Source organism: Triticum aestivum, chromosome 1D (genome assembly GCF_018294505.1).
Source record: "Triticum aestivum cultivar Chinese Spring chromosome 1D, IWGSC CS RefSeq v2.1, whole genome shotgun sequence".
Taxonomy (NCBI): domain Eukaryota; kingdom Viridiplantae; phylum Streptophyta; class Magnoliopsida; order Poales; family Poaceae; genus Triticum; species Triticum aestivum.
This window is the reverse complement of record NC_057796.1, coordinates 3,307,797-3,321,948: the sequence shown is the minus strand read 5'-3', so window position 1 is coordinate 3,321,948 and position 14,152 is coordinate 3,307,797. Positions and strand designations below refer to the sequence as shown.

Below are 14,152 nucleotides of genomic sequence, written 5' to 3'. Positions count from 1 at the left end.
TCCCTTTGTTCTCCGCTAAAATTAATTTACACACATTCCTTTTTCAGGTAACTTACCAATAGCAAATGCGCATGGGGCAAACACTGCAGCATTTTCCTTCGGTACATGAAAGGCTTAGCTATGAATTTTCTCCGTACATGGTTAAACCAGCTGTTCAATGCTAGAAGTGTTGATCATCTAAGCCACCATATACTGTAGTTCAGACCTACCCGTGTTTAAATACTACAGCCTGTTTAAGAGCTATTCCAACCTCATGCATGCCTGCGAAGGCCAGCAAGTATATGCCGTAGCTTATCCAATTATGCGAAACCTACATGTTCCTACGACAGAACCCTTGTCATTTAGAAATATTATATATTAAATTGAGTACCATTTCTTTGAATACCATCAAATATAATGTCAATAAAAAAAGATGGAGATAAGGACTCCCTTATAAAACTGGTCGGGGTAGTTCGTTCCTAAAATACGTGTGAAGACGAGAGGCTTAGTCATTTTATTACTTTTGTTTGACGTGCCTTGAAAGAAGCGTATTGTTGTGCACTACTGTTATGGAAAGGAAAATCTATCCCGTGGAATAGAATCTTGATGAGAGCTAGCACGACATTGCTTGTCCTTGTGGTTGTCAGGAATTATCTTGGACGGCTCGTGCAAAACGTTCAGTCAGCAGCTCGGCAAAAGCAGCAATGTCAAGGCCTATGCCCGCGCCTCCCGCTGGTGACACCACCAGGGCGTCGGGACTGCGTGATCTCCTGATTTATTTCAATTGATTAATTAGCAACTACACCTTACCTTAGCATATTTTTGCATATATTTATCAAACTTAAAGCAGTTTGACTTAGGACAAACCTAGATAATTAATTCATAATGGAGAGTATGACCCACAAGGCCACAATTCTCTAGTAAATGGGAAAAAATAAATACCTTTTTATCATTAAGAAAAGATGGATAGCCTTTCCTAGATAAGGCACTAAGTCAATCGTAGTTGTCTTAATTTTAGAATCTCTATTGATGCTATCTCCATTTCGGTTAGGACGAGAAGGTTGTCCTCGAACCTCCTACCAGCAACTCATCCAAGCTATTTTGTTGGAGCCAAAGCCCAGCGCAGGATACTGACTTCATGTATCAGGGGATTGTTTGCACGACCTCCATCCGTGTGTGTAATGTAGCATGTAACCCATAGCTAGGAGACAACGTATAATACATTATCTATAAGACCAGAACTGCCAGAAGGCTTGATCATTATTTAGGGCAAACAATATTGTAGCTCGGACCTGCTATGGTGTTTAAATAATACAATGTGTCTAGAAGTTGTTGGAACTCCATGCATGCATGCCAAGGCCAGCAAGTATATGCTCTAGCTTATCCCATTATGCCAAACCTATACATTATTATGACAGAATGTCATATCATTTAGAAAGATTATATATTAACTGGAGTGCCACTTGCGTTGAATACTGCCAAATATATTGTCAATAATAGGAGATGGGGACACGGACTGCATTTCCCTTAAAAGAATGGTAGAAGTAGTTCTGCATTCACGCTTAGGGTTGGCAATTCACAATGGCGGAGAACTTGCACTAGTCAGGCATCTTATCATTAGTTCCATATTTCTAGTGAATGTAGTGGTGGGTGTAGCACCATTAGTAAAAGCTAGAACTAATAAGGCCACGCTCGTTGACGTTCATCGGGACAAGGGTGTTTTTTTTCGTGAAGTAGATGACGAGAGTCGTTGCCTCGACGAACATATCGAGGATGTGCTTGAGGTGGGCAGCTGTATCGGCATTTTGACTAATGATTATGACTATATCATCGGTGTACTGAAGCGCGCTAGTAATCACCTGGAAGAGGTAGGTGGAGACGAGGTCCCCCTGTTGCGGCCACTCTTCTAGTGAATCCACTTCCCTGGGATCCTGTTGAGGACAACGGCGGATCACGTGGTCTGTAAGATAGCATCCATTTGCCCACACCATCTTGGTGGGAACACATGAGCCTCGAGGATTCGTCGAATACTTGACCAATTGATGCAGTCAGGTGCCTTGGCAAAATCGAGCTTGAGCACAAGCGTGGTTTTGGCGTGCTTGTGGGGAGCACTAGTCTCCCCATCACCTAGACGAAGTTCCCCAAGATGATGAATTCTGTGATGAACCATGACTGTTCAGGATCAATAATCTCCAAAATTTGTCACTGCAGCCTAGGGGTGCGATGATACCCTTGCATAGTATCTTTATGCTACAATTTTGCAAGGAAACCAGACAGTAGGAGACTAGGGCGAGGATCTTCTCCTTCTTCGGGAGCAACACGATGAGCACATAGTTGATGCTGCCTAGATCGATGTCACTGTTATGGAACGGATGGAAGAGGCGCTTGATGTCAGGGGAGAAAGAGGCCGACGCGACCGGTAGAAGCTGGAGTCCATACCACCAGGGCTTCCATTAAGTTTTTTCGCGTGAGTTGCGCTGCTACCATTTCATCTACTATTGTCACACTGTGAAGCACAAAATACCGAAGTTGTTGATTGCTTGGCAGGAGCGCAATAATCCTCATGGCAGAGGATTTGATAACATGATAGAACCCTTAGATTCATGGGGACATGTCATGTCTTATGAAATAGTTGGAATAGTTCGATTCATAAATATATGTGGACAAAACAAGCTTAGTCATTATATTATTTCTGTTTGGCCGGCCTTGCGGGACATATAGTTTTGTTTTGTTATATCAGCTAGATTATTTAGAGCATATACTCAAATGAACTAGCCACTTGCTATGATTTTGGATCAAAATTTTCCTGTAGTTGCATTGTTACTATTTCTTCTACTACTACTCATACTACGAAGCACAATATACTAAAATGACTAATTTCTTGGCAAGGGAGTGGTCAACAAGATGGATGGCTAAATCGACGAGTACATGGAATGCCATGAATTTTTCATTGGAGTAGTTGAATTCACAAATAAGAATACAAGTGTAGTCATTCTGTTCCCTTTGTTCGACAGGCCTTACAAGAAACATTTAGTTTTGTTTTTGTTGCATCAAATATAATACCTGTGCGTTTACTCAAATTAATGAGCTTGTTGATATGTATGATTTTTAATTAAATTTGTTTATGTGAGTTGTGTGTTGCTACCATATCCCTTATACAACTGATGACAAAATGCTAAATGGCTATTTGCTTGGCAATGGTGTTGTTATTATTACATCAGAGAAATGACCAATAGGATGGAGCTCCGAGATCTATTAGGATGACCCGACCTTCCTTAAAGGAACAGAAGAGTAGTTCAATCACAACATATATGTGAAGACCATGGGCTTAGTCATTTAATTCCTCTTGTTTGACTGACCTTGCGTGAAACACAATAGTTTAATAAATCATCCACTTGCTATGATTTCAGTTAAATTTCTCCATCTAAGTCGAGCCTCATGACCACTCAGTCAGATGGCTCAGCCCGGTTGCCGCATAGACGAGCAAAAGCACGTGTGCAAGTTATGGACACAGTTTGAGGCCAACTAAGCCACACTTTTCTCACATATATAAGATGTGGGTCATACGTATAAAGTATAAGATCCAATATACTCAATCAAACATTACATTAAAGGTTGAACAACGGAAACATGGATAATCAGCTCATAGACTGTAATCCATGCATTATTTTATATAAAATAAAACAGGGGAATCTTCACACTCGCAACACTGATAGACATCAATATGCTCACTATTTTTATAGATATTATTAATGTCCCATGAGTAGTCTTTTCATCGGGCAGTTGATCCCATCATGCGCCCTGGACCTGTACAAAAATGGGAGAAATTTGGTCAAGGATATTTCTCTAGTCTTAGTAAATATATATGTAGAAAATTGTCCATTCGTTGGATCTTTAGTTTAAGGTAATCTTAACTAACTCGTAGGATTGAGTCAAGTCTATTCATTAGATCATCAAGGTAATTCACTATAAAAGATAATTATGTAAATACCATAAATAGTTGGTACATAATGTTATATATACACCATACCATACCGACACACATTTGAAGTGTAAAAATATTCAATTGATATATGGTGTTGTAAATATCTATAGTGTTTCTTGGAACTTACAACTAGTGCGCTAGGGGGCGTGTAGAATGCGCGAATAATCAGTTCCCGGATACTCTCAATGCCAGCAGACTCCTGGAGTACTTTGTATTTGATAGTACCACGTGCCATAGTAAGTTCTCCAGTTCCACCAATAATGGCCCATTCCCCCACCGGATTAAAAATCCCCATCACCTGAAGAGTCGCTCCCTTGAAGCTAGTTCACAAAAAAAAAACAGAAGTCTCAACGAAGTTACACAATTCTATGCCATCTAACAAATAAAAACTCTGTGCTTAAATATACTACGATAATGCCTTCAATATAAGCACTAGATAAGAATAACAGTCATGGAATTATTTATTGTTCTATACAAGTACACAAGGTTTTACCTTCCCTCCACAAACGCAAGGTTGAAAGAGTTGTAATAGCCAACACTTGGTTGATCAGCCATGACATGAATGCCTTGTGCATGACCAACGACCTTTGCTTTGAAATCTGGGGCATCAACTATGGCCCAGTTATTAACAGCAGTGATACCAAACAAACTCTCACCAGGTTTTGTTGGTATGATTGTCTTTTGATTGGCGTTTGGTCCTACGACTTGGTGCAAGTACAATACCAAGTTTAGCTCCTTTTCACACGGGAGGCAACATTGAGTAAGGTATGTTTGGGGAAGAGGAGTGGCCATTTCAAGACACTAGGCTTCAAGCGGATGGGTGTGGTGACTACCTATCCAGAAGAGAAACTAATATTTGTGTGATTCTCTGGCTTTCTGTGTGCTATGGGATGCAGAGCTGGGCCGTATTTATAGTATGGAAGCAGTAGGTCGACTCAAAAGATATATGTGCAGTCCATACAGTTAGTCATTTTGTTCCTTTTATTTGACTAGCCTTGGAATAAGCATAGTCTTATTTTGTATATCTTACAGATTATCCGGAGTGTATATTTACATATACATGATCCACTTGCTAAAATTTTCATTTTATGTCCGTCATGCAACGGCGCATTGCTACCTTTTCTGCCACAACTTTTCACTTCGTAATGCACAAAATACTAAACTGTCTGATCGCCAGGGCTTGGTCCATTGGCCCCTACACGAGATTTCTTGTAATCCCATGTGGAGAGGGTCATGTACCAACTGTCAATATTGGTTTTCTTATCGTACACCGTGGGTTCAGTAGGGGAAGCTAAAGATTGCAAGAATTTTCCCTTCTTTAGCTTCTCTATTCACATTCCAGGCTTAGCTTCGGCTTCTCTTAGCACGCTTTGCTCACACTTCTCTACAGTACCATCCCCTAACTATATTATCCATATAAGACCTGAACAGCTGTTCAATCCTGGAAGGGGTGATCATCTAAGACAGAATATATGGTGGTTCGGACCCGTTACATATTTTATGCAATACGGCCAGTGTGCTTAGGTGTTATTCCAACCCCATGCATGCATGTGAAGGCCAGCAACGACCAAATCAATTCTATATTAACTGGACTACAACTTGCCTTCTATGACGCCAAATTTACTATCAATAATAAAGATGGGGACAAGGGCCCTCTTAAAAGAATGGATGGAGTAGTTTGCTTGCAAAATATATGAGAAGACCAAAAGCTTAGTCATTTTATTCCATTTGTTTGACTGGCCTTGGGGTGCATTTTATTATCTGATTGATTATGTAGGGCATATACTCACATAAAGGAGACAACGCTATAATTTTCAATGCAGTTTCTTCGTGTCAGTTCCGTCGCTAGCATTTCTTATAGTAATAATGTTCACAAAATGAAGTACCAGCATTTCATATAGCATTGGCGGCCGAGAACTCTCTTGCCGACTGCCGCCGCAGGACGAGCCAGAGCTGTGCCCGTTGGTGTGGCCAGACGTTGCACGAGGCACCGGGCGTGGACGGGGTGCCGTTGTGGTCTTTTTCTTCTTCTTCTTCTTCTCTGCGGCCTCCTCGGCGAGGGACGATGCCATCGCCGTCAGTTTTCTAGCTCTTTTTGCTACGACAGGAGCGGCGGAAGGGCGGCAGGCCGTCGCCGGAGAGGCGGTCGCCACCCCAGTGGCCTTAGCCACGGTTGGAGCTGGAGCTTGAACCCGGTGGACTTTTTTGATCCCAAGCTTTTCTTCGGCGCGGGCGGCGGCGCACTGGTTGTTTCTGGCAGCGACAAGCCAGTGGTGGAGGCCGGCAGGGTGCCGGAAGGGCCCGTGCTATCCATTCCAGCCGGAAGTTCGGTCATCTGTGGCGGCGGCCTGGCGTGGTGGCGGCTACGGCTGAATGGAGCCGGCGCATGGGTGGGAGAGAGGGGGCGCCGATTCTACTCATCCGCTCGCGTGGTGAGGTTATTTAGAGAGATTGGAGGATGTTTTCAGCGGTGGAGGATAAATTATCCTCTATTCGGTTTAGGGGATCGTCTAGGTGCGGCGTAGAGGAGAATAACCGAATTTATCCTTCCTTACGGCCGGATAGTGGATCGGTTAGAGTTGGCCTACACCAGTGGGCGTTTGAACTGTCTTTGTGTGGCCAGAACTAATCTATGTCTTTCGAAGATACACTAGCATTTAGAAGCACGGTTAAAGAACTAATCAGATTATCATGCAACCAGCTACTGTTTACCAGGAACAGATTACCTAGTCGAACCAATCAACTCATGTGTCATGTCATGCTAGTTTGGTAAACACTATCCCTCCGTAAACTAATATAAGAGTGTTTAGAATACTAAAGTAGCTAGTGATCTAAATGCTCTTATATTAGTTTACAGAGGGAGTAGATGCTAATTAAGCTACCAACAGAGCAACTACTTGCTAGCCTGAGGATAATTAACTGAACATCAAACATGTTATGGTCAGACGTTAACTAGCAGCTAGCTAGTACAGGCATTTTTTTTCCGAATAAGCTAGTACAGCAAGCCTATGCAAGTATAACTAGGGATCATCCTATTGACAGCAAGATGTGAATGACCCTTTATTATGCATGGACTGAAATTTCTGAAACAAATTATATATAGCAGGACATGCTAGTATAGAATTTACATCGAAAATAGCAGGTCGACCATTTGCGTTAACAGTATAGAAAGGAAACAAAGTCCCCTGTTGCATCACCCGAATGGAAACTAAGTCAGCTCTACATCATTAAACCTCTTAACAGAACAAGGGCGCTGCTAAAATAGCTCATGAAAGATGTTGAAAAAGTATTTGAAAATTGTTGAATAAGTATTAAAAATTGTTGATCGAGTATTTGAAAAATGTTGAACAAGTATTTGAAAAAATTGGGTCAGCATTAAAAATGTGCAACAAGTATTTTACAAATGTTGAATAAGTATTTAAAATTATTGATCGAGTATATGAAAAATGTTGAACAACTATTTGAAAATTTTGAATCAGTATTAAAAATGTGGAACAATTATTTGAAAAATGGTGAATAAGTATTAAAAATTGTTGAAAGAGTATTTGAAAAATGTTGAACAAGTATTTGAAAAAATTGGATCAACATTAAAAATGTGGAACAAATATTTGAAAAATGTTGAACAAGTATTAAAAATTATTGATTGAGTATTTGAAAAATGTTGAACAACAATGTGAAAATTTTGAATCGGTATTAAAAATGTGAAACAAGTATTTGAAAAATGGTGAATAAGTATTAAAAATTGCTGAAAAATTATTTGAAAATGTTGAACAAGTATTTGAAAAAATTGGATCAACATTAAAAATGTGGAACAAGTATTTGGAAAATGTTGAATAAGTATTAAAATTAAGTGATCGAGTATTTGAAAATGTTGAAAACTATTTGAAAATTTTGAATCGGTACTAAAAATGTGAAACAAGTATTTGAAAAATGGTGAATAAGTATTAAAAATTGTCGAAAGAGTGTTTGAAAAATGTTGAACAAGTATTTGAAAAAATTGAATCAACATTAAAATTGTGGAACAAGTATTTGAAATATGTTGAATAATTATTAAAACTGGTTTATTGAGTATTCGTAGAATGTTGAACAAGAATTTGAAATTTTTGGATCAGTATCGAAAATGTTGAACTAGTATTTAAAAATAATAAATGTTGAACAAGTACTTAGAAAATAATGAATAAGTATTAAAAAATGTTGAAAGAGTAATTGAAAAATGTTTAACAAGTATTTGGAAATTATGACTCGGTATTAAAAATATTGAACAAGTATTAAAAAATGTTGAATGAGTATTAAAAATGAGGAAAAAGTATTTGAAGAATCATGCTATAGTTGTGAGCAAACCACCAAGTAAACATTTATCACATCATATGTACCACATGAGTACACTATAGAATCATGTGACCATTTGACTTGTGTGTTTAGCTTCTCATATCTGTGGCTGGAGAAGAACACAGCCAATGTTGTTTAGTGCACTCTGAACAGTTGACTTGCGTATTTCGTGATGAAACTTTACAAGCATTCAGAACCTTTGTCAATGTTTGCCAAAAAAGGGAATGTTTTGATTTTTTTTCTTCAGATTTTACTGCTCATACCGAGCTCATATGAGCTGGAGCTAAGGACATTTAGTGTGTGTTTTATAAAGCGATGGGTGATTTGTTTTTAGAATACATATTTTAGTAGGAATTTTAGAAAACCTGGTTTTACTAACATTTTCTGTCAAGACTAGCAAAAGAGCCCGTGCATTGTAACGGGATAGAAAATAACACACGCTCTTAACCAAATAACCATTACTCAAGACCTTAATAGGTCCACGTCCTTTATTTTCACATGGCATCACATTTGTGTTGCCAACGGTGACCTCAATGCTCACACAACGAAAACGATTTTGAATATGATCAATCATAATGTCTCTCTCTCTCTGTATATCTATCTATCTCTCTATCTCTCTATCTATCTATCTATCTATCTATCTATCTAGTGTGTTTTGAATATGGTCCGTTTTTCATAGGTGTGCATGCTTGGTTATCGATGTTTTCTTTCCTCTCAATCTAGTTTTAATGGGTGTTTATTTGCTATTCAGATCGCCGCCGGTACGAAAGAAAAACGGACCATGCACTATAGATTAAGTATTTGAATCAGTATTAAAAATGTATAACAAGTATTTGAAAAATGTTGAATAAGTATTAAAAAATGTTGATCGACTATTTGCAAAATGTTGAACAAGTATTTGAAAATTTTGAGTCAGTATTAAAAATGTTGAAGAAGTATTTGAAAAATGTTGAATAAGTATTAAAAAAATTATAAAGTATTTGAAAAATGTTCAACAAGTATTTTAAAATTTTGAGTCAGTGTTAAAAATATTGAACAAGTATTGGAAGAATGTTAAATAAGTATCAAAATTTGTTAAAAAGTATTTCAAAAATATTTAACAAGTACTTTGAAATTTTGAATCGCTATTACAAATGTTGAAGAAGTATTTGAAACATGTTGAATAAGTATTAAAATTTGTTGAAAAATTATGGAAATGTTCAACAAGTATTTCAAAATGTTGAATAATATTTCCAATGTTGAATAAGTATTTGAAAATATTGAATAAACACTAAAAAAATTGAAAAATTATTTGATAAACATTGAATAATAAAAAATGTTAACGAAACGTTCGGTCAAGGTTGAATGTGTATAAAAAAAAGTTGATCACTTATTAAAAAATGTGTCTGACATATATGAAAATGTCGAGTGAAAGCGAAAACAAACATACGGCAAAACAAAAAACGGAGATGAAATGTTAGATGTGTATTTGAAAAATATTTTTTGACACATTCAAAAATTAGATAATAATAACCAAGAGAGCAAAGAAAACGGAATATAGAAACAAAATTAAAAATAAATTAAAAATAAAAAAACAAAGAAACAAAATGCAAAATAGAATTAAAAATGGAGATGAAAAAAGAATCCAAATAAATGAAAGAAAACGGAGAATAAAGAATATCAAAGAAAGAAGGAGAAGAAAAAGTAAAATAAAGGAAAAAATCTCCAAGAAAACGGGTCAAGTAGCCTCAAGTAGATCGCACCCCTTCATCTTACCACGAAAGGAGGTTGGGTGAATTGGCTAGAGCAGCACACGTTTAACCTGAAGACTAGTGACCAACCACACTTCTCGCATTTCCTTCTTACAAATATATACGCATGTAAATGGGTCGGCCCAATGCGTCGAGATGGGAGAAAAAGCTTCCGCGAGATAAACGAGCCTAGTCCCAGCATATGCAAGTTAGCAGTGCTTTGACCGGTTTTCTCGATTTTCCTTTTTTTGTTGTTAAGGTTTCTTCTGGTTTATACCCTTTTCTTTTTTCATATTTTATTCGATTAATTGACCTGTTTACAATTTTAGATTGTTTTCATAAAAACTCAAGAACATTTTTTTAAATACACAAACATTTTTGTTATGAATTTTTTAGAAGACTCATTATTATTATTTTTAAATTTTGAGAACATTTTTCAACTATTTCTTTAATATTTTAAAAATTATTTAGAAAAATATTTATAGATTTTAAAAATAAAATGTGAAGATGTTTTGTAATTCAGGAACAACTGTAATTTAGTGAAGATTTTATCAATATCCAAACTTTTTAAAATATTTAACATTTGAAAAATAAATAAAATTGAAACTAAATAACTAAAGGAAATGAGAAACTTCAAAGAAAATCGAAAAAACAAAAAAGGATCACGAAGACCAGAAAAGGTGGTACCTAACTCACGGGAAGCACCAGAAAAGCGAAACTATAAAAAGTTTGGCCTAGTCGTTCGCTATTGTGAGACGTGCAGACCATATGACACAATGAGCATGATTGCTGTGTTGTGCCGTGGTTACTGGCGGAGACTGCAGGAACAAATACCAATAGGTTTCTGAACAAGGGAGTAGTAGAGCGACAATTGCAATTGCAAACATATTCATCTTAAATGGTCCATTACACGAACTCTGAAGTGGTAGAATAACTTGCGTACGAGCACTCGACTACAAAGTAAGACTAGAGACCAGTCCATGTTCATGGCCTCACGAGAAATATGTGAAATTGGAATCGACTAACTTTAGCCAAGTCCTCAACTCCATTTTTAAGATCAACATGGCATGTCATAGCAAAGAAACCCAGACAAGAATAATTGAGAAATGGATACATGTACAAGTAAATTGCTACTTATTAGTTAATGACTTTTTCTATAGAAAATTCAAACATCCTATGAAGAATAGTTAGTGAGAGGCTCTGAAGCAAGTCACTGGACTGAGCAAGTTCCCACTGCGACGCATATTGGAGTACATGTGTTGCCACAGCATCACTATTCTGAAGTGGAACAAAAAATATCACTCTTGCACAGCTAGCTGCTAGCACTAAGAAGGGTGTAAGACCATCTCGTGAAGCACTTTATATATCACCGTGAATTCTCGAATATGGCAAAGACACAAGATTGGGCATGTCCGTCTAGAGCATGTACAATGCATATATTTTTTGTTTGGTGAGTGCTATGGTTCCTAGCAGGATCGCTCTATGATTGAGAAACAAGAGAGTACTTCGATTTGCTCTGATACTTCATTACAATGGAGAACGTAGCTGCTCTTCTATGCCTAACGTCCCAATAGTGGTGGGTTCGGAGTGTCTTTGCTCACATAATTTTCCATTAGTTTCATAATTAACAAAAAGAGTTTACATTAAGACAACACAAATGCATGCACTGTGCACACGTGCCCTTTGGGGTAGGTAAATTTATCGAAGAATAACACACGCAATTTTTCATTGGAGATTATCACTTTTTTGTCATCCCAGCACCCCATTGTTGTTAGCTGTAATCTCCTTCATTTTCCTTCACCATTATAACCAGCTGATTCTTTGTTAATGAAAGTGTCTTCTGCATTTGAGAATACAATATGTTCATATAAGTTGCTAGAAAATGCTCACTGCTCTTCTAAGGTGCGGTGCTAGTGTAAATTGAAGTCACAAAAAAGGAGGCACACGAAGATTACTCCCAGATGACTTGGTTGCACTACATTGGGAGCATCATATACCATGCTTCATGACCCAGAAAATGTTGCGGAGTTATAATTCCTGCAATATATTGTGCCAGCTTTAGATATAATGGTGAAACTATAATATGCATGCAGTGGGAAAGGACAGCCGTTAACCTCAAGCCGGCGTCTGCTCACAGCGTCGGGAAACTTTAGTGATCGGCGATATTGGATCTGGAATACTTAACAGCTTTTTGAAGTGTCTAGCAGTTGGAACTTGGATGCACTGACCATACTCATATTTTCATTATGACAAAAGTCAATACTGATTTAAAGTAAATTTACCATGATATTTTTGTTTTCCTCCAATATTTCAGCTGATTTGAAGCTGAATTCAAAAAAAACCACACTAGTATTCCTATCACACTCACTGAATTTGATATCCTAGGGCAGAAGGCATATATTGAACTTCCATACATCTGTAATCTTGGTTAGCTCTTCTAAGCAAAATAGTGTGAGCATGGGATAGGTGTGAGCAAGCTATCCAGAAAATCACATCATTTCTGTTGTACCACGTGAGTACACTACAGAATCATGTGAGCATTTAATTTGCATGTTTAGTTTTCAAGCTCTTTCTAGAAAGTAGGAACAAAGTTAATAAAAACATTGTGCTTTATTTCTGAAGTCTTTGTGAACATTTCCCTAAGAAGGACCAGCGCCTAAGCTGCAGTCGTCGTCATTGGACCCTTGAATAGTTCTGAAGTGCCTGCCATCAAATCTCATCATCGTGCATGCGGCGAGAAATCCTAACCTGACTGCTCCAAAGGAACGGCATGAATCTACCTTTGGCAAACAATTAGCCTTCATATGCCCGATTCATAAGTTTATTAAGCTCTTTTTCAATCATGTGACTATGATGGTAAATCATTTGGCAATACTAGCTACTTGGATATTTAGTTTCTGATTACATGCCTAAAAAAGACAAGGTAGTGTGTTTGGTTGGAGTGATCTTGCATTACAAAAATGGTGAACAAGTGAGTGGTTGAGTTGCAGAGCAACTGCAACTGCAAAAATGTTCGTCTTAATTGGTCCATTTCACCAATTCTCAAGTAGTAGAACTTAGTTTACTTGTTATTCTAGTTTCAACCATGTGTACAATCACTCGACGATGAAGTAAGAACAGGAAGTAGTCCAAGTCCATGGCAACATGACTAATGCGTGAAATGAGAATCAGCTATCCTGAGCCAGGTCTTCAACTCCCCTTTTTAGTCAGCATGTCATAGCAAAAAAAAACCTAGACAAAAAACACTTGGGAGATGGAGGCATGTACAGGGAAATTACTAATAGTGAATGACCTTTTTTTTGTAGAAAAACCGAACCCCTTCACAAGAAGAAGAGAAGTTCCTGGGAGGCTCTGAAGCAAGTCGCTGGGCTGAACAAGTTCCCAAAACGGCAACGAATAATGGAGTATGATATGTTACGGCGCATATCCGTTCTAAAATGAAACAGCCGTATCACTCTTGCACAAATGGAGTAAACATGGTCTGGTAATATCATGTGAAGAACTTTTATCCATTATCGTGAATTTGAATGTTGTAGAGGCACAAGCCTGGGGATGTCTAGCTAGAGCATGTATTATGTTTTTTTCTTCTGTGATTTGTAGAGATTTTAGGTTGCTACATCAAGATCGCTTGAGAAAAAAAGAAGTGATTTGATATGAGGCTTCTCTGTAGCCGAGAAAGTAGTTGCTCTTCTACCCCTAATGTTGCTCTCGGCTTTCTCAATCCAATGGGAAGTCCCTATGACCACTGATCATTACGGATTTTTGATTGGAGAGAATAATCATTTTTACCCCGTTATACGCCCTCGCTGCTGGTTTTCATCTCCTCTATTTTCCTTCACCATTTTGCCATCCCATTATACCCAGATAATTCTTTATTAATAAAAGTGCCTTCTGAATTGGAGAAAACAAATGTTTACATGAGTGCATTTTTTTGGAGCATGCAAGAGAACTGAATGTGAACTTTATAGATAGAATAAGACAAGGGCAGAAGCCCATACATAGTCCGAAACGACCTCAACCACCAAACCAAGAAAGGTAAAGGGAGCTACAGCAAGAAAATAAAAAGAGGTACATGAGTGCATATTGTGCAGCTAATTTTTCTTGAAGCATATATATAGGGACTTTCCAT

The 14,152-nt window shown here is 37.7% G+C and overlaps 1 protein-coding gene across 1 annotated transcript; it reads right to left on the bottom strand.

Moving 5' to 3' along the window:
- Nucleotides 1–3,547: 3,547 nt before the first annotated feature.
- On the bottom strand, nucleotides 3,548–4,829 carry LOC123161933 (dirigent protein 11). The gene is made up of 3 exons (XM_044579747.1): nucleotides 4,458–4,829; nucleotides 4,092–4,284; nucleotides 3,548–3,786 (listed from the first exon to the last, which is right to left on the bottom strand). The coding sequence occupies exons 1-3, from the start codon at nucleotides 4,754–4,756 to the stop codon at nucleotides 3,772–3,774; spliced, it is 507 nt and encodes a 168-aa protein (XP_044435682.1). The 5' UTR covers nucleotides 4,757–4,829; the 3' UTR covers nucleotides 3,548–3,771.
- Between the last annotated feature and the right edge of the window lie 9,323 nt (nucleotides 4,830–14,152).